Source organism: Oculina patagonica, chromosome 1 (genome assembly GCF_052425735.1).
Source record: "Oculina patagonica isolate OP01 chromosome 1, crgOcupat, whole genome shotgun sequence".
Lineage (NCBI taxonomy): Eukaryota > Metazoa > Cnidaria > Anthozoa > Scleractinia > Oculinidae > Oculina > Oculina patagonica.
Window position 1 is genome coordinate 40,316,836 of NC_135758.1, and position 27,460 is coordinate 40,344,295.

The 27,460-nt window shown below is 39.3% G+C and overlaps 1 protein-coding gene across 3 annotated transcripts in view; it reads right to left on the bottom strand.

Annotated features, from left to right (window-relative positions):
* Nucleotides 1–428: 428 nt before the first annotated feature.
* The window catches only part of LOC144630720 (uncharacterized), a 65,761-nt gene continuing 38,729 nt past the window's right edge, over nt 429–27,460 (bottom strand). For all 3 annotated transcript variants that reach the window (XM_078489108.1, XM_078489102.1, XM_078489109.1), the window contains 37 exons: nt 25,916–25,969; nt 25,371–25,424; nt 25,103–25,156; nt 23,146–23,199; nt 22,696–22,749; nt 22,544–22,597; nt 21,827–21,880; nt 21,478–21,531; nt 19,601–19,654; nt 18,961–19,014; nt 18,643–18,696; nt 17,271–17,324; nt 17,121–17,174; nt 15,878–15,931; nt 15,504–15,557; nt 14,783–14,836; nt 14,649–14,702; nt 14,083–14,136; nt 13,354–13,407; nt 12,615–12,668; nt 12,468–12,521; nt 11,607–11,660; nt 11,303–11,356; nt 10,446–10,499; nt 9,909–9,962; nt 9,763–9,780; nt 9,278–9,295; nt 9,115–9,132; nt 8,458–8,475; nt 7,871–7,903; nt 7,518–7,535; nt 7,350–7,403; nt 6,841–6,976; nt 6,031–6,137; nt 5,557–5,583; nt 4,874–5,032; nt 429–809 (listed from right to left, as the gene is read on the bottom strand). In XM_078489108.1, coding sequence (XP_078345234.1) covers nt 693–809; nt 4,874–5,032; nt 5,557–5,583; nt 6,031–6,137; nt 6,841–6,976; nt 7,350–7,403; nt 7,518–7,535; nt 7,871–7,903; nt 8,458–8,475; nt 9,115–9,132; nt 9,278–9,295; nt 9,763–9,780; nt 9,909–9,962; nt 10,446–10,499; nt 11,303–11,356; nt 11,607–11,660; nt 12,468–12,521; nt 12,615–12,668; nt 13,354–13,407; nt 14,083–14,136; nt 14,649–14,702; nt 14,783–14,836; nt 15,504–15,557; nt 15,878–15,931; nt 17,121–17,174; nt 17,271–17,324; nt 18,643–18,696; nt 18,961–19,014; nt 19,601–19,654; nt 21,478–21,531; nt 21,827–21,880; nt 22,544–22,597; nt 22,696–22,749; nt 23,146–23,199; nt 25,103–25,156; nt 25,371–25,424; nt 25,916–25,969 — 2,073 coding nt within the window. In that variant the 3' untranslated portion in view covers nt 429–692. The remainder of the gene's footprint in view (nt 810–4,873; nt 5,033–5,556; nt 5,584–6,030; nt 6,138–6,840; nt 6,977–7,349; nt 7,404–7,517; nt 7,536–7,870; nt 7,904–8,457; nt 8,476–9,114; nt 9,133–9,277; nt 9,296–9,762; nt 9,781–9,908; nt 9,963–10,445; nt 10,500–11,302; nt 11,357–11,606; nt 11,661–12,467; nt 12,522–12,614; nt 12,669–13,353; nt 13,408–14,082; nt 14,137–14,648; nt 14,703–14,782; nt 14,837–15,503; nt 15,558–15,877; nt 15,932–17,120; nt 17,175–17,270; nt 17,325–18,642; nt 18,697–18,960; nt 19,015–19,600; nt 19,655–21,477; nt 21,532–21,826; nt 21,881–22,543; nt 22,598–22,695; nt 22,750–23,145; nt 23,200–25,102; nt 25,157–25,370; nt 25,425–25,915; nt 25,970–27,460) is intronic.

A 27,460-nucleotide genomic window follows, 5' to 3' on the forward strand; every position in this document is an offset into this window, starting at 1 on the left:
CTATTCAGGTCAAATTGGAATTTGGAAATGTTGGTTTTTCACTGAAGAGGGAGGATAACCAACAACAAACTCAATCCACATATGGCGCCTGGCCAGAATCAAACCCGGGCCACATTGGAGGGAGGCAAGCGCTCTCACCACTGCACCATCTCTGCTCCCCAAAATAGCAGACACCAAAACATTTCATGTTCAGTCCACTAAACGTTTCGTCTTTACGCGCTTTATTTTAAATTTGCAAACAGATCGCATCTCCTTATTGCTACAAAAACTAGCCTGTCCTTATTAGCCCTTTATTAGCGTTCTGTTCGGGGCGAACCCATCAAACGATATCCCACACAACGCCTTTTTAATGGTGTGTTCGCGGTACGTTTTTTATTTCGCATATATCCACTTCAATATAACATATTTTCAAACACACCAATGACACATAAATTAAAGAGATCATTTGTATTTTAAGCATGTTTACAACTCCCAACGTTTCTTGATATACGAACACGTATACATTTATATAGGTACAGTTTATTTATACTAACACATACAAGGGAGTAACCACTATTCCACTCTTTACTGCTACTGTTCGCCTCCTTTCTTAAGACTTACTGCTTTTTGCATCGAGCGATGCGAATCCGATTCTCAGTTGAAATTCTAATCAGACACTAAAGAAAAATAATGTTAAAAACTAGAGGTGCAAATTATTGGAAACAGACTGGGCCGAGCTTGAATCTGATTGGCTGTTGGTGTGTGGTTGACATGTCCTTCAAAGGAAGCAATTCCTTTTTGGTGATAGAGTGCACTTGGTTCTGACCAGTCTGTAAAATAACAAAACAAGTGCCAAGTTACGTGATGTCAGGAGAAGCGTTGAGCGGCGACCCAAATACGGCTGCAAATGAGACTAAACATTAACACGCTCAGGTAAAAAGGGTCCCAATTTTTTTTTTCGACACTGGAGCGAAATTATGTGCAGTATGTGCTCTCTGTGGTTGGTTTCCACAGAACCGGTCGAGATGGCCGGCGTATATCGCGAGGGAATTCCAAGAACAGATCCGCAATGAATATAATTCCGAGTACTGTATTACCTTCCAGCACTCGCTTTCTATCGACTGACAAATTACTCTGCGATGTATTTGATACGCATATGGAAAGAACAACGACCAAATCAAACAGTCCTCATTTAAGCCCCGGTCAAACGGTGATGATAGTTGATGATAGTTGATGAGAGTTTCAACTATCACGCGCGTTTGAACACGAACTATCATGCACTATCATCAACTATCATCAACTATCATGCAGTTTGGACGTGCTCAAATTCGACATGATAGTTGATGATAGTTTTTACCGTTTGATCGCGGGGATGATAGTTTATCGGTCAGTGGTTCAGTCAAAGACGGGCTCAATCCAAGATTCATGGCTTCCGCAAAGAAAATTCTATCGTTCGTCGAAGAAGAAAACCAAAATTTAGATTAATATTTGGACTATAGTGAAGCTGAAAACGAGAAAGTAAGTGGGAAGAAGAAGAGTAAAAACAGCGTCGAGAAAGCGGCACTGCAAATATCACTGCCAAAAGCAAGAGATGGCGTGAAAGCATCGGAAACAAGGAAAAAACATGAAAACATTTCTGTAACCGAGTGATAGTGGAGTTGAGAACGAGAAAAGCAAAAATAAAATGCGCGAGCGCATTGCGTGATTTCGACAAACTATCATCAACTATCATGGAGCGTTTGATCGCAAACATGATAGTCAATATGATAGTGAGTGATAGTGGGAAGCAGCGAACTATCATCAACTATCATGACCGTTTGATCGAGGCTTTACACACCAACTTGTTGGAAGTTTAGGGTTTTGATGAGGAGACATACGCTTGATAGCGTCTCGAGGAAGAAGTAAAAGAGGATCACTACATACTGTTGTCAACTTACAAAGCCTTGGGCTTCAAATGTCGCCAGGTTAGCAAGCGGTGAGGGTAAAAGGCGGAATGAGTTTGCGGAATGGCATGTGGCATGACTTGCGGAATGGCATAATTATGCGGAATGTAATTTACGCGGAATGACTCATTGACATAAATTTTATTTACTGAAGAGCGCGCCAATTTTTAAAGACCAGCCGCTTTATTAAATACTGCGGGCTTAATGATGACAATCGATTGAAGATAGCATAGAGTCGTATGATGTTCTTCGCGAATTCTACGAAAATATTTCGGCGGCTAGTGTTTCCCCAATGCTAAGGATTTCCCATTCTGTGGACGGTTTATCGCTTTTAGTCAAAAGATAAAAACAGCGACGGAAAAGCATCCGACCGTTGATCTTTATACGAACCGAAAAACGCCTCGGGTACATCTTTGTATTATAATATTCATGTAGCGGTTATTAATGCTGTATAAGTTAAACAAAACATCGAGACAGAAAGTCGAGTTTTGGCGGATGTCATCTCAGCCTCAGTAAGTAGAGGGTACAAAGCAGAGAGATTACGAACACAACGGCATATTTGTTTCATTAGAAGTCTACTAGCCCTGCTTTTCGTTTAATAGTCTCCTTCGCAGCCGCTCGGGCTGAAATGACGAAACGCTCCCGGTTCGGCTCGAGTGCCGGGCTGCAAAGGAAACTAGTTTTTCGCCTGCCATTATGAAGACTATATAAACTCAGTGGAAGACTTGAACATTTACCTAAAATAGCGGCAACCGACCGCCGATCGAAGCTGATCGAGTAGAGCGAAACTTTCATATAGTGACTACAGTATGGGGCCCAGTTCTCGGCCGGGTCCAGTTCTCGGCCATTTTGTGTTCAACGCGTTTTTTCACGCCCCAGTTGAAATAACAGAAAAAGTTATTTCCGTAAAACGATAGACTGATTCTTGTGCTCTAAGTATCTTAAGTTTGATCCTTCAACTCGCTATAGAAAGCTCACACGTCGAGTTGACGCGGAGGTAGGTGAATTTGTTTTTTCCGAACACGTGTTTGTTTACGGCTCCTTAAAATTCATGGATGTAGTTAAATTCGTATTTCACCCAAAAGCTCCTACCAAACGAGCTAATTTTTGTCATGTGAAACGTAGAATAATTCAGCTTTCCGCTTAAGTTAACTTTTTGTTGAACCGTTGTATATTTTGGTCTTAATTTACTTCGAAATTTTTTCGTGCGACTTTTGCGTATTTGCCAGTTCTCGGCCACCCTGCTCGCTATCACAGTTTAGTGCTTTCGTTTTTAATATAATTTCTTCTGCTGCGGCAATAATGAAAGAAAGAAATGTTTTAAAAATAAAGTTCAATTAAATATCTAAGTTTTGAGCTGACTTTTGTCTTTTCTATTATTTCTACAACACCTAACTCTTTCAAAACCTTTTCACTGCAAAATAAACCATCTAAATGCATTGGTCACACAACGTAGTTCTGCGGGTTTGCCAGACCCTGCACATAGGCAAGCAACTAGGCGCGTTAAAAACCTTCTCTTCCAAAGTAAAACAAAGTCTCATAAAATAATTTGGGATCGACATAACACAAATAAGTTTACGGAGTGATTTTATGACTGTGGAAATTAATTGAGCCTTTTTATACAGAAAATTACGCACAAGCTTTTTGGTGGCCGAAAACTGGGTCCGGGTGGCTGGCAAACGGAGCTTTTATTTTTATTATTGCTCGGGAAAATTAATTATTGACCGGTCGATAGCTTTACAACAAAAAGCTGAATAATGTAGTTAGCTCTGGGCGAAATTTTAAGTTCCTGCGGTTCTTTTGAGGTAAGAAATACAAGTTTACGTCAAAAGTGTCCGAGAACTGGGCCCCATACTGTATAGTCACTGCACGGTAAAAACAAGCTATCGTATTTCAAATCTAGCTCGCATTGCAGATTTACCGATAAGGCAGATAAGGAATCCGGCGAGTAATTATCACTGCCTACTTGTTGTGAATGCTTGGCTTTCTCTTAGGAAAAGAAAATCATTCGCTATAAAACATACATTTTATTTTACCGCAAAGATCACGAGACGCACATCGATAAAATCCACTGCGGTGTAAATAGTGTCACACCAGCGGAGAAGCCGTGTCACGATCTTGTTCATCGCTGTAATAAAAAGCTAGAAATATACCAAAAGTAACTTTGTCTTCAATGAAACCACTAGCTTTTTCCCACCCCTAGCAAGTTTTGATTTAAAAAGAAACGATTCCTGGAACAAGGCAGTGACACGGTCACACATTATTTCGCGGGCGACTAACAACACGTCACTTGCTTTCATTTATTTAAACGCGTTGTCCTTTTAAAAACTTCTCTTCAAATGGGTTGAACTTGACAGTTGTGTGTCTTGCCTTGAAGTACGTAGCTTTAGAACGAATATCGTTCTGTATTTTGAGGCAAATAGACGAGAGTTTTCATTCATGTTAACAGAACTACTCACACTGTACTCAGCCAACGCCAGCTAGTCGATAATTCAAGTCCTCGGAAGCAAATAGCGAAAAAAATTTCTCTGCTTCTGTTCGGCGTAAATCAGTGATTTGAACGGTGAAATGATCTTTGTTCTATGGAAGTTCCTCGTCCAAGCCTCGTCCATACTGCTCAGTCCTTGATTGTTTGAGCCAGCAGTATTAAACAAGGCGGCTTCTCTTTTAAAATTTGGCGCGCTTTTTAGTATAATTTATGTCAATGAATCATTCCGCGTAAATTACATTCCGCATAATTATGCCATTCCGCAACTCATGCCACATGCCATTCCGCAAACTCATTCCCCCTTTTACCCTCACCGGTTAGCAAGTCATTAATGAACGCAAGATTACTTGACGGTCGGTTGCGGGCGAGTGAGCATGCAAGCAATAAACAAACGAGTCCTTCTTTCTCGATATCGCACCCAGTGTGTCTAATGAAAGAACCTTGCCTATAGCTATTTTCTCACCTTGCACCGAGAGTGATCTGTTGGAATCTTTTGTCCGTTAAAGCTAGATATAGTCAGGTCGTTGGCATTACTGAGACATTCGTGATAGACGTCTTGGACACCTTCTCTGCTCAGAAGGCGAAGGAACTTGAACTGTGTTGGACTTGCTTCGTACGAAAACTGCAACAAAACCGGAGCCATTTGTCAATGGGCAAGCGGGCAAACATGTGAAAACTAACACAGTCAAAGCAACAAACAATAGCGAAACGTCGGCATACTGCTCTGGTAAAATAGCCATACAGATAAGAATGCTATTACTAAGGAAATTTACGTACTCAATTTTTTTTTCTAGGACCTAGTCAGTATTTTTTCTGGACTGACAGCAAACTAATCCGATGCCAATATACACACTCCTGGGTAATGGAGTCTTGATAGGACAGTCATGAACACGTGACCGATCCCTGTTGACCAATCACAAAGAGGAGGAGAATTTCAAAAATTCGCACGTCAGCTTGACGTCACCAGGTTTCGTCATGTTACTTAGCAACAAATCTGCTGAAAACCCTCTCCTCTTGGAAACGATACTCGGATTGCAAACCGGGAATTTGTTCTTTAATTTGAAAGTGGAGGCCAAGGGTGATAAATTCTTAGCTTGGAGCTACTTTTGATTAACCGACAATAATAACGTGATAATATGTCAGTACCTTGACAGTCTCTCTTAAATTGCCATCCTGAAAATAAAAAACACCACAGTAATGTCACTGACTTCGAGGTTTCCGTTTCATTTCATTTAACAACAACAACAACAACAACAAGAACTTGTGCTACGTCCTTTCCATGCAATCACTTTTTTTTTCAACCAATAAAAAGCAAAAGCAAAACCAATCACCAGTTAGGTTGCACACGTTTTCCCGTGCATAGCGCGAAAAAAGCGTTTGTTCGTAGCCTGCTTAGAATAAGCACATCCCGAACCAGTGCAAGCCTACCTCATCTACATAGAACATAATTCCTGAATTCAATTGCAATAGAAATTTTTTTCTTAGCTGTTCACTAAGTAGAAAACATCTGACTAGATCCAACTCGCTACTTCCAGTTATAAAAAAAAATCGCTGAGTGGTGGTCACAAACGATCACCAGCGCGCGTGAAATCTTCGGAAGAGCTAGCGTATACTCTTTACCTGTTGTTGATTCGGATAAACGCATGTCTGTCCTCCAGCAGAGAACTTGCACTCGGCTTGGAAGGCATCTTCAGCGCATCCGCCATTAGGATCAAGCCAGTACTTGCCTGAAATCAAACCGTTGTCATGAAATGACTGAACCTACCACATACTAGTGTAGTTTTTTTAGGATCGTTAGAATCGAGCCGCTGTAGGAATTTTAAATAAAAACACAGAAACTGACGAACACAGTTTATAACATAGCTAGCAGAGCCGCGCTACCGGCCTCAAGAGTCCTCATGGGCTCAGTAAACGTGACCGTGCACAAAATCCAATAGCGAACGCTGCTGGCGTGACAAAATCGCTTCGCCAGAAAACGTTTTTCTTGCGCGAGTTTTGATGTAAATTTCCTCCGGCAATGTTATAAAACAATTGATCTATGCTTTTATAATTTAGCTGCGCACTATTGAGTTATGGTGCACTTGAAAAGATTGGAGAGAACTCAAGAAGCTAGAGTTGCTCGAGGCAGTCTTACGTTTCTTTCCGGCGTGCTCTCCAAACTTCCCGCGTGACTCGATACCGTGTATTAAGCATGAACCATTATTGTTAATTTACAGAGTGACTTACAGCCCTTCTGATGGGGGGCTAAAAACACATGCTATTACATCATTATGGCTAAGAATTCCAACACCGGACTACCGTGTTCAGTTTTAACTCCTGCCAGCCAACCAGGGACTGTGCCGATTTCAAGTTCAGCTCCTTGATCGGTAAGGAAAGCTGTTAGAGATGTTTTAAACAGAATGTATATAGTGAAATGTGATTGGTTCTTACCATCAGGCAGCGTGCTATTTAGAAGCATGATTTCTTTGCACGTTCTTGCTGAACTACTCATTGAACCACCAAGGGGTGTTTCCAGGTTTTTAAGCATCTGAAGAACTTCCAATACACCAATAGTGAGCTCTACAAACTGACAACAGGAAAGGCAAGCAACTATAACGAGAGTCCAACCACTAAAGCAGTTAATTTATGTATATCGGTAAAGGACTTTAAAAAAATGTGAACATGATGATAGCAAAGGACTTCTTTCTACAAAAAAAATCCCTCAAAACCAAAAGGTGTAGCCTTATGCACAATTTTGAAATATCACAAAAATCGTCGGCATCTCAGCTTATTGTTTCGGTAATCCACGAAGCTGTTCAGAAGATCTTAATGTATTGTTGAGCCATCTTCAAAAACGTTCCTCCGAGATAGTTGGAACATTATAACTGATAAATGCACCCGCACTCAACTAATCACAGTTGAGTAATTCTGTCAGTGTTGTAATAAGTCACTTAGTTTACCTGGTCATCCACTTCATTGGAAACAGATCGTCGTTTTCTGCGCGAAGCAGGAGGCTGCAAAAAAATAAGCAGTGACTGTCAACTTTTTTTCCTGTGTCAGCAAATTGACGTGCACACAAATGATGCAAAAGAATTATCGCATTTTAGTAGTTAACTGCAAGAACTTACCCCAAATAGGCTGCCAACCTTGAAGAAGAAAATGATAATAATAAAAAAAGTTTAGTATGCCATCAAAAGAGCAACCGAAAGATATCATGTTTGAGCTGTGCAGTAGAAAAGTGGGAAACGTGACGACATAATATGCTAACCAATAAAGCCTCACGAGTCTCGTAACATTGTACTTAAATGCAACTTTCCTGGATTGACGCAATTATGAAAAAATGTTGAACCGCTCTCGAATGAAGTTTAAGACGGAAAGTTCAGTATTTTAACGTGAACACTGTCGAATGCTCACACTTCTTTGAAGCAAAAAATTATTTTCTACTTTCACAGACTGCATGCGCGATTTAACTCCTACTTACCGTGCCGGGGTCTCCTGGGGGGCCTGGTGGACCCTGGTGATAAAAGAAAATAACAGCAATAGGGAAGATACAAAATGACATGTGACACGAAGTATATGGGTAAAGCTCATTGAAAGTTAACGGTTTGCTCTAAAATGGCACGCACAAAGGAATGATTTGCCACCAACTACGCCAACTTGTCGTGCCAGATGACAGGCAAGTTAACCTTTAAATTATAGAGTTGGGATTGGTTGTGTTTTTGAATCCGTATAATTCTTGCTTAAACGGCCACTCAGCAACAGGTCACAAAAGACGACGTCTTTGTCTCTTAGTAATTCCAGCCTATTCTGATATGATAGTTTCATAGGGGTTGGTAAAGAGCCCCAATGTCGTCTTTTATTTTACGGCTCGGGATTGGGAACTGGGGGCGGTGTACAAGATCACAACGGCGCTAAAAAAATAACAAACATCCATCTCCTACTGATTTGAAAAATTCTAACTGACTCGAGTTACTGCATAGTAAGATGTAATCATGACATAAGATACTTTGAGAAACAACAACAACAACAACAACAGCAACCACAACAACGACAAAAAATGGTACTCACGGGTGCACCGGCTCGTCCCTATTGAAACAAAACAAAACAAAAGTAGATTATTTGTAAGTATTATGCACTTAACACATGAACATTGACTTCAAATCTCAAGTTGGACAATTTTAAGATAAATGACTAATCCTCGATTTTTGAACACTCGAGGGAAGTAAAACTATTTCTCAATTAACTGTGAAACATACATTAGGTGAAAAAGCGTAGTCTTTATTTGCACCCTGTCATATGTAATGATTGGCATGCAAATGTGAGCTCACTATTAAAGACTATTAGAAACGTAATTGACTAAACGGCTACCAATGGTTCCTCGACTAACAAATATAAATAGCGCAGTTTTCAATTCAGTGTCGTAAAACCAAAACCAAAGTAATCACTCTGGCCAATCACCAAGGACACAGACAATCCAGTGAGCCAATCAAAACTCGTAGCAAATACATGTAGCTGGCACCAAGTGCGAAAGAACGTGCGCGAGCGAGTCACGATTGGTTTTGGTTTTAGTTCTGATTGGCTGAGAAAGTGGCGCGAGATTTTTAAGCCAATCACTAAGCGTAGTAATGCAAAACCAAAGCAAACGAAATTTACTTTCGACACTCAAGTGAAAACCGCTCTAACAAAATAGAAAAAACAAACTGCAGCTGCTGGAAAAGCACTTACCTTGGTACCTTGGTCTCCCTATAGAGTAAAAAACAAACAAACAAAAAACAAATGAAAGGGTTTTTATATGACACGGTTACTAAAACTAATATAGGTGTGTACAAAAGGAGCAAAGAAGATGAAGAAAGAAAAGCCGTTGATTGACAAAGAAAATTGTACTTACACCAGGTCCTTTGCCTCCCTAAAAGAAACAAACGTATTTATATGAGAAATAATTGATAAGCATAGATTACTCAGTTAAGGACGCTCGATTAGTGAAGATTAAGAAATTAAATTATGAATAACGGAAATTATTCACTCGTCCTCTTCATTTTTTTAAATTTATTTATTCGAATACAATATTAACTGTACAGATGTAGTGCTTTAAAAAACAGAAAGTAAAAAAAAAATAACGAAGAGTAAATAATAAGGCTAATATTACAGTTCTAAGCGTCTAAAGGCTCGCGGGGGCTCAAACGACGGATTTTGAACAAAAAAAGCACATGTCCTTTTCATACTTTCTTTGCTTTCCCCTTTTTTTCATAATAATACAACATAGGCGGAGAAGGGTAGATTCTGCGGGATAGTACGATACACACCATACGATGAAACCTCTGTTAAAACAAATGAAAAAAGAGTAAGAAAGAGAACATATTAAAAGACACCTACAGATCCTCCAGCTCTGCCCTGTTGGAGAAAAAAAAAGAAGAAGAAAAAGTATGAAAAAAGTAATACTGTTCATCTCGTGCAAAGACAGTGTAACGTTATAAGTATGAATGTAAGTGTTAAGGGAGAAACAACGGGTCATAACTCACCTGTACTCCCTGCACACCGGGCGGACCCGGGGGACCAATTTCTCCTTTAATTCCCTAAAATAAACAGCACAACAGAATAAGACATAAATAGCACATTCGAGAGTCAGCCCAAATGTTAATATCCATATTCGCATCCATATCGTTTATTCACCTAGATGTATCCAAGGTTAGGTTAAGTTTGCGTTCGGGCCTAGTTACCCATCAGGCCTGAAGGGTGGATAACGCTATCCAACGGATAAATCACTATCCAGTGGATAGCGTATATGCTTTGATAACACGTATCCACTGGATGCTGATTTATCCAAAGAATAGCGTTATTCACCATTTGAACAACTGGAGCCCAATCCTGGACTTATCTTTGGTTTCCGTAGCACGAAGGGACGAGTAGTATTTCTACTCCCTCCTGGATGGGAAGCTAGTCCATTGCAGGTTCACCCCTCCATCTCTAAAGGACAAAAAAACTGATTTCTTCCTGTTGTTAGTGGACACTTAAGACGATTACACTGATTTCTTTTCTTTTATCAAGGCTGTACTTACCCTCGGGCCTTTTGGTCCCCGCGTACCTCTCGGTCCCTCTTCTCCGATATCACCCTAAAAAACAGTAAACATATTAACAATTTAAACTCAACTCAAAACGGGATCTCGCCTCACGCTAGGGCATGATTAGCCTGCGTTGCAGACGAACTTAAACCCGTACTATAGAGCAGTTTTCAATTGAGTGTCGTAAAACCAAAGTAATTACTCTGGCCAATCACAAAGGACACAGACAATCCAGTAAACCAATCAAAACTCGAAGCAAATACATGTAGTTGGCACGAAGCGCGGGAAAACATGCGCGAGCGATCCACGATTAGTTTTGGTTTTAGTTCTGATTGGCTGAGAAAGTAGCGCGAGATTTTAAAGCCAATCACTAAGCGTAGTAATGCAAAACCAAAGCAAACGCAATTTACTTTCGACACTCATGTGAAAACCGCTCTATCGAGGATTTTGTGACACAACCGGCTGCAACGCAAGCTAGAGTATGATGTAGTAGTAAGACTTTGGTCTCTCTCGGACCAAGTCAACTGCCCGCATAAGAGAGGTGTCTGTGTGATAGAGATGTCTGCAAGGATAGGTTCAACTGTAATAAAGATAAAAACAAAGTTAAATGAAGTTAAATTGCAGTAATTTCTCTATGAAAGAAAAATTACTCAATAATGAACATACAAATATGAAGTTACACTAATTTAGATTGCCTTTGCTTCAGCAACATATCACAACAACGAGTAAATGAAAGGGCTTGGTTTGAAATTGAGGCATACACATGCGGCTCCAACACAAGTACTTATAACTTTATCCCCGACAACCGCAGTCTCGCACAATGACACTAGTTAGTGGTTGTTGACAAAACAAACCTTAGGTCCTTTGGGTCCAGATGTACCAACAGGTCCCATGGGGCCTCGGTTTCCCTAAACAATAATAAGAAAAGGAAACAATGGGTGACGAGAAGAACAACAGTTGTAAAGGAGACGTTCAAACAAGTTCATATGCGAATCAGTTAGGACAGTTAATAGCTCCCGGAAGGAAATAAAAAGCATCCATGTAAACAACAACAACAACAACAAAACCAGGTCACTTAAAATTATAATACAATCTCATTAATAGCAGTGAATTGTTCCTTTGTTGTATAAACACGTTAGTTTTACTATGTAGACGTACCTTGTGACCTTTGACCCCAGTTTCACCTTGCCGCCCTTGAGTGCCTTGGGCACCCTGAAATGGTAAAAAATGGTCGTTGTCAATTTCAATGATTACAGTAAGTGAAAGCTAAGTCTTCTCCGCTAAAAACACGAGCTCTATAGATTGTATCGCGTGCGTTGACGTCACGCTGCACTTAGTTGACGCGTGCCCTTGTTATCTCATATAAGCCCGAGGGCACTGGTAACTAGGTAGAATCATACGATATTGCTTAAGCTATTATGGGAATCTGCGGACTGATGAAACAGTATAAAGCCCCAGTAACTACAGATATAAATCACTACATTTGTCTCGTGGTACACATTCACAGAGCACTCTCGAGAATTCCTCAAAAGCATCCGTTAAACAGGGGAAGCACGGAAAAATGTGAGAGGTATTGTATGTGACATTGCGACCGTTTTTAGACAACACAATGAAATGAGTTCGAAAATTGATTGCTATAAGCTACACAGATTGATGATCTTCATTTCCGCTTGATGTAGGTATTTCTCCTTCATACAAAACCTTGGAGCCATGGTGCGATATTGCCTTGCATTAGTCATAACGTACATTTTGGAGATATCCGAGGCGACAGTATGTGTCAAGAGCAAACAAAAATGCCACAATTTAGCTCAAAAGGTCCACGACTAAGCACAATGTTTCGTTTGAGGCTCACACACTATGAGTTTATAAAGTAACCACAATATTTCTTTCGGTTAGTTGAAAGGAAACAAGCCAAAAGCTGTTGTGACAAAGAATGTTACTAGGCTTCGCAACCATAACCCTTGATCAACGTGGAAGTGATAAAGTAGAATAAAGTTTTGAAACCCAAAAGCTTCTTACATCTTTTCCAGATGGGCCTCGTTCTCCGTCAGGTCCTTGTGCTCCAGCCTCTCCCTATACAATGGAAACAATTTATATTTAGGTTTTTCTCTACCATAGCCATGAGGGACAAGTCTTCTTATAATATATGTCTTTCGTGTATCAAACCTTTCGTCCAGCAACTCCTTTAGCTCCGACATTTCCCTGACTGCCTGGAGCACCCTAAAAATACATACAGAAATAGAAACTTATCAGTTAACTCTCATTATCTTTACAGGCATGTTTCGCCTTGCGTGTTTTCAGAGCTTGCTCTACAAACTGTCTAAAAAATTGAAACAAAAATCTCTAACAAAACAACAATGACAAGACAAATACAATACAATTAAAATTGTCAGAAAATGCAACATGGCTTAAGGAACTGTGTCACGGCTGAGTTTTACTTTCGTCTGTCTTATTAAGTTTTAACAAATATTCACTGTTAAACGTAATGGTGGCGAAAATGGCAAAACCATAGCTTAATTACAAACAAATAGGTCTCCCGGGCGTTATAGTTAAAAGTTACAAACAAACGAGGTTAACTTTGAAAACTGGAAAACTGTTCAGCCTTACAGTTTTTCAAAAAACCCACATCGCAATCTGTTTTAATCTTCTTCAATTTTTGTCCATCCGTACCTTCTTTTGTATTTGTTGTAATGCTAAAATGTTCTTTCACTGTTGTAAGAGGTTTAGAGACTTTTTTCTTATTTTTTTTTCAAATTTGGTCATAAATCCGTGACACAGTGCCTTTAATACCTTTCTATGGCACAATTGTAAACGATATGACCTACAATGTAAACTACTGGGCTACCAGTAATTGTGTAAGTCAATAAAGTTGTTATTATATCGTTAGAAACAGTAACATATTCACCATGGGTCCGGGAGCACCACTGATTCCTGTAATTCCTTCAGGTCCAGCATTACCCTGTGAATATTTAAACAAAGCCAAACTTTATGTTAAGACTTAGTGTTTTTGATGTCGAGGCATGTTCATTTGATAACCCGTTGGGAGGTTCGTACCAGGTACAAGTAATAAAATTTAGGGTGGAGTTTACTATGTACAAGCAGAAACATGGGAGCAAATTTGAATAGAAAAATTTTTTTTTTTACCTTTGTTATCACTTGGAAATAATCGATTCAATTAAAACTACCACATTCGTGGCCAATTTGTTCCAAATCATTTGTATTGAGTTCTAGCGTTCTCAACCATTCGGAGTATCCTATTTAAGCAAAGCTTGCGTCAGGGGTCTATTTTCCTAGGAACTTGTGTCGAGGAATTTAAGGAGGAAGTCTAAGGAGCACGATCAAGATCTTAATAGAGAGGTTAAGCATGACTTTTACGGCAAACCGCAAAAATCGAACTTTTGGTGTCTGATTTTAGCCGTTTGTACAATTTAGGGAAATTGTTTGCTTTTACTGTGATTAAGGGATTTTTTTCCTATTTTTCGACTGGCTTTATTTAAGTGCTAAAGAAAAAACGAGCAAAATCAGAATTATTTTTGCCGTTTGCCGTTTGCCGTAAACGTCATGATTAACCTCTCTACTGTCTAAGACAGTATGATTGATAACAAATTTATCAGCAATAACGTCTGTTTACTACCTTTTCTCCTTTCGAACCACGAGCACCCGGGGCGCCCCGGGCACCGATGACACCCTAAAAAAAAAAAAAGAAACACAAACAGAAAATTTAACTCGAAGACAGTAATTTTTACTTTATTTTATTATTTTTGTTTACAGCAATGAACAGAGCGATTTTCACTTGAGTGTCAAAAGTAATTCCTGTTTGCTTTAGTTTTGGATTACTACGCTTAGTGATTGTTAAAATACTCGCGCCACTTTCTCAGCCATTTAGAAGTGAAACCAGAACCAATCGTGACTCGCACACACACGTTTTCCTGTCACCTTAAGCCGACTACGGTATTTGCGTTTGATTGGCTAATTACTGTGACGGTAGATGTAGGTAGTATACAAAGGGTAGAAATTTACACCTATTATCATGGCAGGTGAAAGTAGTATTATGAGTAAAGATTGAAACCCTTCTTGCCAATTTTGTAAAAACAAGTGTTGTACACTGTGAAAAGCTAGGAATCGCTGTATTCTTGTACAGTTAATGTAATAAGTTTATAATATTTCACAGTCAAACGGATAATTTGTATATAAACTTACCGGTTGGCCATTAGTCCCTGGTGACCCAGTTGCTCCCTTCGGACCTTGGGCGCCCTGTGAGAAACACAAGCCATTTCATCGTTTTATTCCTGTTCATAAGACCTTTTCACCAAACAAGTTTATATAATACTCACGGGAAGGCCAGCTGCTCCGTCAAGACCGTTTCTGCCAGCAGGGCCTGGGTCTCCCTAATGAAGTAACACGCCAGTTAGACAGCAATAGAAACGGAGACGTGGGAAAGAGGGGATTTGTAGGGAACAAAGTAAATCTAAAAGGTAACTACACCACGAATGCAAATAACCGTTGAGGGGTTAGCCCCGAAACGTTTTACAAAACGTGAACAACATTTAAGCACTTCAAAGAAAAACATTTTTTATAGTAGCAAACTATTTATCAAACTTCCAAGGGCAGCTGCTTTACATTATCAATGAACAAGCAACAGAAAGGAGTAGTACGAGGATATTTATAACGCAATAACGTATTTTTGCAAGGTAACTACGCCTTGAATATAAAAAAAGAAAAACACGTTAGTTTTAGAAGATCGAATACAATTTTTTACATCAGCACACCATCAGCCAGATCAAACTTCCAAGTATGTCAGCTTTAAATTATTAGCCGTCTTAGATCAAGCGACCCATCTTTTTACGAAATACGTCATTCCTTTATGCTGGTTCTCATATGATCGCCCCGATCGTCTCTTTGCAAAGTCTGAGGTGATTGGAGCAAGCAAACTTTTTGAAGCGACAGAAGCGACAGAGACGATCGGGACGATCATATGAGAACCAGGCTTTAAAAACAAACAAACAACAAGTCAAAATGGTGAAAAACAATGAAAAGCGACAATGTTATTTTTACCGCGGCTCCTACAGGTCCTTGACCACCCACTCCACCTTGCATGCCGGGATAACCCTAAAACGTAATATAGAATTAGAAAATGTTTCATAATTGTGCGTGGCTATGTGTCTATGAATGACAACAAATTAATGACATTTCAACAAAATTTTAAAATAATCTGGCCACATTCAGAATTTTCTTTTGCACTTCACAGAGCTGGACAAATGCTACAGAAAAGAAAAGCTTATAAATAGCACACTGCATAGGCCCTGAGCTTCTTTAAATTGAAGTAGTCTTTTTACTTGTTAGGATTTTCCGGTCACGAACAAAATGATTCAAATTATTCTTTGGGTGAGATGAGCTTTAACCATGAATACGCTTTGATGCCCTCATACCGCTTCTCCTTTGCTTCCCTGAGTGCCCTGGGGACCAATAGGACCGGGTGGACCCTAGAGAAAGTAAGAAAACTAACTATAGTTATCTATAGTTATAGAAGACTAACATGTTCACGTCTAAATAATTCTAAGGAAAGAATTACCACGGGAATGTGGCATGTATCTTCGGAGAGCACAATATAGACACACGAAATCATTTACAGTGATAGCACTTGAATTTATTACATTTCAAACAACATTATAAACGATATAATCATCACTTAAAGGGGCTATATCACGCAATTTTAGGCAATTTCGGCACTGGCCAACTGGTCATAGAATTGAGTGAAATATCACAATAACGGCTTAAAACTGTAGAAGAACTCAAAAGAAACACAGAAAGGCAAAAAAAGGACATGGATGGACAAAATTCGAGGAGATTAAAACAGATTGCATTTGGGTAAACTTGAAAAACGTCGGTCCGATTTTTTTCAAGTTTATCTCAATTTGTATGAAAGTGTCATTTACAATGCTCGAAAATCACCCTTGTTTGTTATAGCCTGGTTTTCACTAGCGACGCAAGCACGAGCGCAAGCACAAGCGCAAGGATAACAGCTCTTATTTCACCGTTAAAAAGGCTTTGACGCAAGTATAAACACAACCGCATTGAATTTTGATCCTTGTGCTTGTGCTTGCCGCAAGCACCACCACAAAGGTCAAATTGTTTTCCTTTCTCGTGCTTGCGCTTATGCTTGCGCTTGTGCTTGCGTCGCTAGTGAAAACCAGGCTTATGTGGCCGTGATTTTGCCAATTGAAGACTTTTGCTCTGCCAGTTTGAAGATTAGAGCTCTTAATTAACAAGAATTAATAGAATTACCTAAAATTGCGTGACATAGCCCCTTTAAACTGTATAAGTTGGATAAAGAAATAAGGCCTACGTTACTTGAGTTGTAAGCTGTTTGAACTTGCATACTTTCATGGCAAGCGTTGCAGTAAGTTAAACATTCGAACAGCGTGTTATCTGGAGTGCATTTCTACACGGTGGGACATTTTGCTTGCTGTTTGTTTTCCAATCGACAACCTTCTTTGCTAGAATGAACACGCTCCTTTGCTTTTACCGTGCGATATGAAACAAAACAACATTTTGATGAGCCGTGCATTGTGACACGCTGCTCGCGTGTTAAATCACCTTTTCCCCTGTTTCCCCGTGGAGGGTCACGCAATTGAGAAAAGAAGAGAACGACGAGAACTATTTATTTCTCACCATCTGTCCCTGTTGACCCTTTATTCCGGGCTGTCCTGGTAGGCCATCTCTACCCTGCAAGACAGCAATGAATTACATTTTACATTTGTAGCTGACACGACATCGGCGCTCGCCGTTTTGACTTTAAACGTGAGCAGTTTGTTATCTTACCGGGGGTCCGGGGGCTCCGTCTTCACCGGGCGGACCTTTCTCTCCAGCCTCTCCCTTAAATAAATCAAACATTGGAAAGCAAATAGTGGCAGCATTATTATTTAAATTGAAATTTAAAAAAATGAGTGTCGCTTTATGCTCACAATAAGTAAATTAATAGCCAAGTAGTACTTAACTATGAAACGCGTTAAGATTCGTCGTTTGCAAACGTAATTGCCCTTTTAAAAGGGTCTCAATGGGGTGGCGGCTTTTACGGTTAACGGTTAAAATTTTGGTTGTTTTACGGCTAACGGTTAATTTTTTTTCCATTACGGTTAACAGAAGTTAAAACTTAATTTCCATCGTTTCTAAAAGTTAAAAATTAATTCCCATTATTAAAAAACATATTTTTGGTCTTTGGACCATTCTAGGATGATGAAGTGACCTAATCTGTTTTATTTAAAATAAGGCTACGTTTACACGGACACGATCGAAACCACTACTGTAACCGGGTCGTTTTGAAAACGCTGTCAAAAGTGGAGCGTTTTCAAAACGATACGGTTTCGTTGTCGTGTAAACGGTCAAAAACGGCGAAACCGCATCGATTTGAAAACGGCCATGTATTTTGGCACGAACTGGCTGGCTTGCGAAGGGTAAACATAGCGAAACAAGCATAGAGAGCAGCACTCGGCTTATACAATCACATTCGAAAACAGTCGGAAAATCGTTAAATAGGCTCCGTGTAAACAGTTCGAAACCGTGTCGTTTTCGATGCGGTTTCAAGGTCATGAAACCGTGTCGATTGATAACCGTGTCCGTGTAAACGTAGCCTTACTGACCGACTTTTACGGTTAACATATTTTACGGCTAACGGTTTAAACTTTCCAATTTTAATACTTATATTGCGCTTTTTTTTACGCCTAACGGCTAGATTTTTGGCCGTTTTACGGCTAAAAGTTAATCCCATTGAGAAAAAAGTGTATTGTAAGTGCCAAAAAGTTTATTATAAACCAAACGTTTCGGGCTTAGCCCTTCATCAGTGGTGAATTGGTCGTAAATAAATTAAAAATACGCCACGAGAGTATGTATTTAAAGTCATGTCTCTAGCACGCGCGCGCTAAAATACATACTCTCGTGGCGTATTTTTAATGGTCGTTTTATTTACGACCAATTCACCACTGATGAAGGGCTAAGCCCGAAACGTTTGGTTTATAATGAACTTTTTGGCACTTACAATACACTTTTTTTTCGCAATATTGACAGTTAGAAGTGCCACGCAGCGAACAAAGATTTATTCTTTAACCCCATTGAGACCCTCTTTTAAATTTTTATAAATAACAAAATGATGTTAAAATTCAATTGGCAATAAGTGTCACACTGAATCAATACGTACTTTTGGACCATCAAGACCGCTGTTCCCTGTGCTTCCTTTTGCTCCACGAGGTCCCTAATGCAGGATCAAAACTAGTTCAATATTTCAAACTTGAATAATTATTGCTTTTATGTACACTGTAGCATACGGTAAAGTGAAATGTTAGGTAAGAGCAGGAATAACATAAGCTGTAGGTTTTAGTGGGATGAGAGAGCATGTGACATATATTGTCTGAACGCAACAGTGACATAGAAATTCGTCAAATAAGAAGGTTGCTCCCCCACACAAAAGGACTGAAGTTAGATTAAAACATTTTATTTTAGAGGAAAATCTGGTTACCTTGGATCCAGGTTGACCTTGAGATCCCTGACCGCCCTGAGGACCCTGTGGCCCCTGAAATTGAAATAAAAACTATTAACACTGAGAGCTTATAACTTGTAGAGATCCGTTAAAAATTGCCATTTTTTTGCCAGCGTAAAATTACCAACAACAGCACTGGCCATGTTGCTACAACGTAAATTAAACACAAGAAGTTAACCTGATTTAAAGACGTTTAGCAAAAAAATACTGTAGTTTTGAGTAATAAACATGAAAATCTACTATATTTACTGCTCTGTCACATCGCGTATGTTATTTTTGTTTTAAAGAGGAAAATATTGCCTCTTGTACGAATTTAAGATGCAACAGCCACAGGAAAACACGCAAAATATAACACGTTGTTACACTGCAGTGCCTCATTTTAAATCTAAATGACAAGAAAAAAGTAGTGCAATAGCAAATCCCTTATTCGATGGTTTTACAGATAATAGTCGTGGACATGTTATATGCTCATTTCTCGCATTTTACGAAACTCGTGAAATAACTGTAGATCCATCCGTAGAACCATTGAGTAAGTGTAAACATCACTTGTCCAGCTGTCTCAAAAAATGTAGCTACCAAAAAACTACAAATGAAAGAATATTTAATTAAGTATACTCACAGCCCCACCAGCCTCCCCACGGTCGCCTTTGTCACCTCGAGGTCCTGGAGGACCCTAGGATACAAATGGACAATGGAACAAGTTACATAATTTATCTAAATGTATCCAACTTATCCTATAAAGGTCTTGACACACAAAGGGACATTTTCCGGGGACATGTTACAGCGATAGGTAGCGAGTAGAAAATCAGAACATTTTTTTTTTGTTAATTTATTTATTTATTTCAAACATACAGACACTAGTTACAAATTACAAGTTACAAATTCACGAAAGCGCTACACCAGCAAAAGTTTACAAATTGTAGACTAGTGGTAACCACAGGTTAGAAAGTGCGGGCCTCGATGCAGTTAAGAGAAGGTACTGGGAGGGAAGTGTTTTTTGTTAGTTTGGAAAATTACTTCAAGTCGAAGTTTTTGGGAAGTTTTCCAGAAGTTGGCATAACTGTGGTAAATGAGATTTCTTTTATAAACTGCGGTTGTTTATTGGGAGTCTGTCCACCGAGAATAAGAGTATCTCAATGTGTGCGAAATTATGATGATTTTTTTTACGTGTTTGATATTACCAATCATATGTTGACAAGTTTGCCATGTTTCAATGGTGAATAAGTCAAAGTTTATCAATATTTTTCAGACAGTGTCACGCTTAAGTCACGAATGTTTGTTATCGTTTCCTATTGCCGCGAACCAATCAAAGTTGTTTTTTTGATTGAAAGTTTTTGCGAAGTGTAGTCGAGCACGCGGTGTGAATTGAGATGTGATTTTCCTCCGTCGGCAAACTCGCGTTGTTGTCAGTGTTATAAGGAATTTCTCGAGAATAACCGTTGTTGGAATCATTCGCTTTGCCGTAGTTTATCTGTGATACAATCACAGCAGATCTTCTCAAAAGCAACACCTATAAAACAACGTCTGCAAAAAGTAATGTCTGCAATCTTCCGACAGAAGCCTCATTTTTCGTATTCTTATCGCTCTTGGAGACAAGATTTTTCTTTTCGGTGTTACGACAAACTGTCGTGATTGACACATTTTTTGCATTCCGATCGTTCTTAATAACCTGTTTAAAATTGCACATGTACAGCGACAACATTTTTTTTTTGATTAAAGTAAAACAGCCCAAGTGCGAAAATATTTTGGAAGTGCTTTTTTTTTCAGTCGCGATTTCTTTAAGAATTTCAAGTTTTCCATAAAGTAACAATAGAAAGCATTGGAAGTCTAGGACATCTCCGCGCACGCTTGTGCAAAAAATACAGTATTTAGCTATAAGTAGACAATAATTGAGAGCTTGCCAATGCTTTGTTCTATCATGCCAGCCGTAAAGTACATGGGTTGCGGATAATTTTATTGTTTCATTCGTCTTTTGGTGCCACCAGTTTTGGAAGAAAATCAGAACATGAACACTAAAGAAAACGTACTGAGGACATATTGCAGGGGCACATCCCCTTGTGCCATGATTGGGTATGTGGCTACGACGTGTCCCAGCGACATTTTCCATGTGATATGCACATGTTGTAAGTTTGCCCATTCTACATGTCGCTGCAATAATATATCCCCGGCTGCTTAGCCTACATGATACTTCGTTGTCATCTTCAGTATTAATTTAAGATGTTCTTCATTCTGTTTCAGCAAAAATGTTTTCCTTAATACAGTCAACTCTCTCTAAAACGAACACCGTCGGGACCAGCTCCAACTGTCCGTCTTAGAGAGATACAGTAAAATGACTGAAAAACGGCAGGGACCAACACCAGGTGCCGTCTTATGGAGTTGTCCGTTAAAAGAGATAGTTATCTGTAGATGAAGACATGAGCGTCAAATCATTCTTAAATTTGTAATTTCCCTCGTTGCCACTTGCTTACCAGCGGAAATTATTAAATTATTACAAACCTGTTCTCCTGGTGATCCAGAGATACCAGGCGGGCCGTCCTTTCCAGGGTTGCCCTAAAATTAGTCGCAACACAAAACTTAACAACTTCGTAGAGACGCAGACAATAATCGCTACTTTGCTGTTTTCACTTGCTAATTTACTCTCCAAATGAAGTTGGACCAGAACTACTGGTACGTTTGGCAATTTTCCGCTTGTTTTCCAAACCTTCCAGTTAAAGACCAAGAACGTTAATGTTGTCAAATTATAATCGGCATCTTTTGTGCATTCACTAGGCCACCATGCCACCACGGCTAATTTAAAACAAGTTTAATTATGTCTAAATAAAAAAAAATGATATTAAAAACCTACCCGATCACCGGGTGGTCCGGGTTGGCCTCTTGGTCCCCGTCCACCAGCATCGCCCTAGAACTTAGCAGGATGCCGTTAATGAGGCCTACTGAATCTTCGGATGATTATACAACTTAGCTGCGTAATCACTAAATTTTGTTTAGTCAAGCAAGGGTGGTTTTCTATTTGAAGTCTTCTTGCTACTAATAGTTTGTGCTATAAAGATGATTTGGAACGTATTTAGAAGAAATCATCCAACACAGTGCTTCTTGAGAGCTCAGCGTTTCAACTGCAGTTGTTTTATTCGAAAATAATTGAATATGGAAAATTATTACAACATAACTTCAGTGTTAATAATGGTTTAGTTCAACAATAATGACCACTGGTAGTTTGTTTTGATTGCCTTAAACCTTGGAGTTAGATGCCAGTTTTGAATAAAGCAATACATGACAGCTTAAACGTTTCTTTGCTTTGCTTCAAGTAAAACAATTAGTGAGGATTTATCTCATTGCAGAATATTGACTTTGTTTGCCGTTTACACGTCCCACAGCAGAAAGAAGACGGTGAACTGCAACTAAAAAAGCTACTCCGCTAGTTAATTGGGTCTCATTTAACATTTTCACTCATTACCACGCAGGTCACAACTGCAGATAGTGATCTCCACATCACTACTGGCCATAAAAGAGCCCCTTACCAGGTATGGCTTACAGAATGCATGGGCTGGCACAGACAACTTACCCGTGGCCCTGGAGGCCCAGGAGGTCCAGAGCTGCCCGGATCCCCAGCAGGTCCCTGGTGTACAACCGGAAAAACAGGTTATTAAAACATATTTTGTAAAACAGTATTATAGAAATAAGTTTCCAGCTTTGCAAACAAGTCCTTTGCCTTACCCTCAGTCCTGATTGACCATCTCGTCCCGGAATTCCAGCTTGCCCATCTTCTCCCTAGGAAAACCACGAGGGAATTGTATTGTAATAACTGGATTATGCAAGCAGATTGTGAACTGCATCAATACTTCACAAGTAACATTTGTCACTTTCCAGTTCCATGTTTTTGATTAAAAATCTTTGACTTATTTGTGACTTGCAGTGCCAGAAGACAGGAAAAAAACACTTTCTGTATAATAAAAAGTTCCTATCAGAAACTTATAAGGCTAACATTTCCAGTCTTTTATGGTAAAAATAGTACCAGCTAAACCCATGCCGTGGCTCAACGCTAGCTGAGCCTCAGACATTGAATAGGTGGGCAATAACGTTATGTTACTTTGTCATATTATTGGCCATTCAAAACAAATGGTCAGTGTCTTGCAGAGTGGTGGATTTTATCATAATTGTATTTACCGTTTCTCCTTTTGGTCCACGCTCACCAACAGGTCCGCGGTCCCCTGGCAGTCCCTGTGGAGTGTTAAGTAAGGCGTACTAAGTCACAGAACAGCATGGATACTAATTCCTCATTATTTAAAGCAATATATTGAAACTGAAATTGAAGGAGAAGTTCAATCTAAAATGTTACCCTTTTTTCTTTACGCCAACTAAAAGGTAAGGGAGGCCATGGGTTCGATTCCCGTCGGGGACTCAGATTTTTTCTTTGTCCCACGCTCGAGTCATGTTGAATAATTTCTTCACTAAAAGGTAATTAGTCATCAAAATTTCAGCTTCCAAAGAGTATTCAAACCCTAACTTGAGTAACTTGAGGGTAACTTGAACACTCTTTGGAAGCAGAAACTTTGGTGAATAACATATCTTTGTATTACTTTTTTGTTGGCGTGAAAAAAAAGTGCCATTTTGGAATGAACTTCTCCTTTACTATACAGATTTCAAAATGGTTTAAAAGTCATTTATGATACTTGCAGCCTTCCTAATGTGCAACCACGACTCAGGGAAAAAAGTCAAAATTTCATGCTGCAAGGCGGTGGCGTTCCTTTTTCATGAGAAGTAGAACTACAGTCCTATTGCATGCCACTTCTCCAGTTTGAAGTCTCTGAGCCAGAAGGGAAATAAAAAACGATCACGCTCCCAAGAGCATTAAAAAGTTATTGGATTTTAGAAACGTCAGATACGATCTGAGAGGAACCGACATCCTGAAACAGCCAAGGGTCAACACCACCACCTACGGCCTCAAATCGTGGCGTTGCCTAGCGCCAAAGCTGTGGAACTTACTTCCAGATTCGTACAGAACCAACAGATCTCTTAACTTTAAAAATAGTATAATGAAAATTGACCTTTCGGGCCTTTTAACCTAATTTTAGTATTATCGACTCATTTATTGTACAGCATATTGTATATATAATAATTACTTTAGATTTTATCTCATCATCCTGACTAATATATTTTTATTTTTTTATTCACTTATTATCATTATTTTTATTTTTTTTTTCTTAACTAATTTAGGTGGAATACCTGTAAACTAGCTGGTGTGACATTTCTGCAATGTCACACCTAATTGCTAAGTGTATAACACATTAAACGACTATTGTTATTGTTAAATTGTTATATACGGCTATCGGACATGACTTTTGCAGAGTCCGTCCAAAGATCCAACAAAAATAACACCTCGGAAAGCACCTTTCTTCTAGGTCATGTAGCAGCTTTTGCAAGGTCTCACATGAATGGCTCGCTACCCTTCGGGAGAACAACAGGAACAATGGTCCTAGCCCCCAAAACAATAGCAACGGCTACACAAGAGAACCAGTAGAATTACAAGCATACGAGAGCTGCTACAGTACTGCAAAAATGAACTACATGCAACTAGGCTTTTATAGATTGTGCTAGCATAATTTTTGGCATAATTGGAGCTAAAAAGCATAATTTGTGAAACGAGCACTGCCACGGCATAATTAGCAATTTTTAGCACTTTTTGGAGCATAAATTCATAAAATGTAGTAAATATGGTGTACTTTCTACAGATATAAATGAAATTTAGGTAGTTTGTTCTTGCAATGCGTGTTTTAGCTATACAATTGTGATTGTTAAGTCGTTGGAGGCATTTTACAAACGGTTTAGAGATGCGAGCAGCTAATTTGGACAGCTGACGGCCGTGATAAACCGCCATAAACACAAATAAATTTACAACAACAGTTTATTTAAAAAACATCATAATTTGGTGTCGTTATTGCGCACCTCTATGTATAGAATCTACGTCATTTTGTGAGCATAATTTCGGAAATCAGAAGCATAATTTGGGAATTCTGGCATAATTTTTGCATAATTTGGCAAAATTTTGAGCACTGCTAGTAGCATAATATGCCACTTTTAGGAGCACAATCTATAAAAGCCTACATGCAACATGTCTACTTACATCTGCTCCTGGTCTTCCTTGAGCGCCGACAGGTCCGACCTCACCCTCCGGACCCTAGAAACAAAAATAAGAAATATTATTTGTAACCCAGGTACCACAATCCGAGTAAGAAGTGAGAGCAAAAAAAAAAAAAAATTGCAAATATTTACAGAAGTTGATATCTAGAGATCTCAATTTTCTGATCTCTATATCCAAGTTTTGCATGTTTTGACAGAAAAATTGACTTTGTTACTCTAACAGCAAACGTGAGTACTTAGTGGGTACTTACAGTGTTTCCTTTCTCGCCAGTTGGCCCTGTCGCTCCCACCGGGCCTTCAGGTCCCTGTCAACAACAAAATGGATTGTTTAATTTTTTTGTCATCTATTATTATTAACCACATTTTGGGTTTGTACTTACTTGCTTCCGTTAGAATGCCGTAATGCGCACTTACAAATCATAACAAACTTAAGGCGATAAAAGGAGATAAATATTTCTGTTAAGATCTCGACACTACCAGCACAAGAGAACAAATGTCTCTCGTCGATCCATCGCCAAAGTGAAACACAAGAAATGTTAGCTGATGAATTCCACAGTAAGCAATCCCTGTAGTGTCTCTGAAAGGTTAAACTTTGAGCAAGATATTAACTGCGTAGTTTTTGTCAAGATATTTCAAACACACGAGACAGTGTTTCATCGGCTATCCAAACCCCTTGAATTTCGTTAAAAATTATTCGCTGCGCATTGTATTTTCAACCCTTTTCTCTTCCGTTTGATACATTGCTTCATCCATTTACGAGTTCTGGGCGAACATATTTTTTTTTAAATGAACTTACAGCAGCTCCTTGGCCACCAGGTTTTCCAGCAGGTCCCGTGAGTCCTTGTGGGCCCTATCCATAAAGTTAGAAGGTGGTTAACTGTGCTGCTAATCAATCAACTAACACACTTTACACGAAGTTGTAAACTTTAAAAAGATTGAAATGTTCTTCACAGATTATGACCACATTCATAGCATCGTTGACAAGTTTCTTAGGCCTTTTTGCATCAACCGTTTTAGGGACCGGTCATTATTTATCGCCTGGGGGGGAGCGGAGGATTTTGGGATAAACATGGTGAAATTTAGGTGATCCCCCCTTTAAACGTTATTCCATGAAGTGATCCCCCCTCATTACTATTGAAAACTTTCGTGATCCCCCCCCCCCCCCCCCCCCGCCGATGTCTTTGCACCCATATTCAGTTACCAGTTATGGAACCCTGGCAAAAATATCTTCTGCCAAACCAACACTCCACGGAATTGAAGTTTTTTAAAAGCATTGCCAACAGATTTACGAGTCTGCATTTCGTCGCAAGTAATCTGGGTTCGGGAACTAGCTGCTTGAACAATAGTAAATGCGATTGGCGCTAAACTTGATAAGATAGAGGAGCTGTCAAACAAAGAGAACAATTTTCTAAAGAGTGAGAAATTTAATAAGTTCATTTTAGGCATAATAAAGAGTTGCATTCGAGGGCGATGAGATCGCCTATTTAGAAAAACACAAAGACGAATCACTGCGCTGCACACGGAACCTCAGTCCGCTCCTACAGGTTTACAAAAGCGCGGATCGACCCCCAGGAGAGGCGACAAATGCTTCATGTTAAACAAACATGCTATTTCACAATGTTTCAGTTACCAGGAGTTATGGTTCACAATTTAGAATTCACCTGTCATGTTCAAAGATGAATATAAGCTAAGCACGTTTTAAAGGATAAATATAGACGTGTTAACACAAAACGTTCTCGATATAAATTGAAATGTGCACATTCCCCAGTATGAGAGTTTCCGTTTTATAAATAAAGTTGTGTTAGAACAAATTGAGACCGCAAATACAATCATCTCCCAGTAGAAAAGGCACGTTTATTTTGTATGCTCTTAAGCTAGCATTATCTTAACAGATTTGAGTGGTCCTGCATCTGAATCCTTCCAAAATCTTCAGTGATCCCCCCTTTTGGCCTCTCAGTTACGACTGATTCCCCCTTCTGTTGATCTATAATTCAAGTGATTCCCCCCAAAAACCTCCGCTCCCCCCCCCAGGCGATAAATAATGACCGGCCCCTTAGTACGTGAAAAAAATGTGCTCAAGACATTTCACCATTTCGCTTGGAAATATAATTTGCTGGCCGCTTAATAGAGGTACAAAACCATATAAATAATACACTTGCGACAGCAAAAGGGTGGCCGCGGCCGCCTAATAGAGGTGGCCGTTGAATAGAGATATCAAATAAAGCAGTTTACTGACAAATAAATCGGGACTTTGGAAAGTGGCCGCTTAATGGAGGGTGTCGCTTAATAGGTGGCCGCTTAATAGAGGTCGGACTGTACTTTCAAAAATTTAATGGTAAAC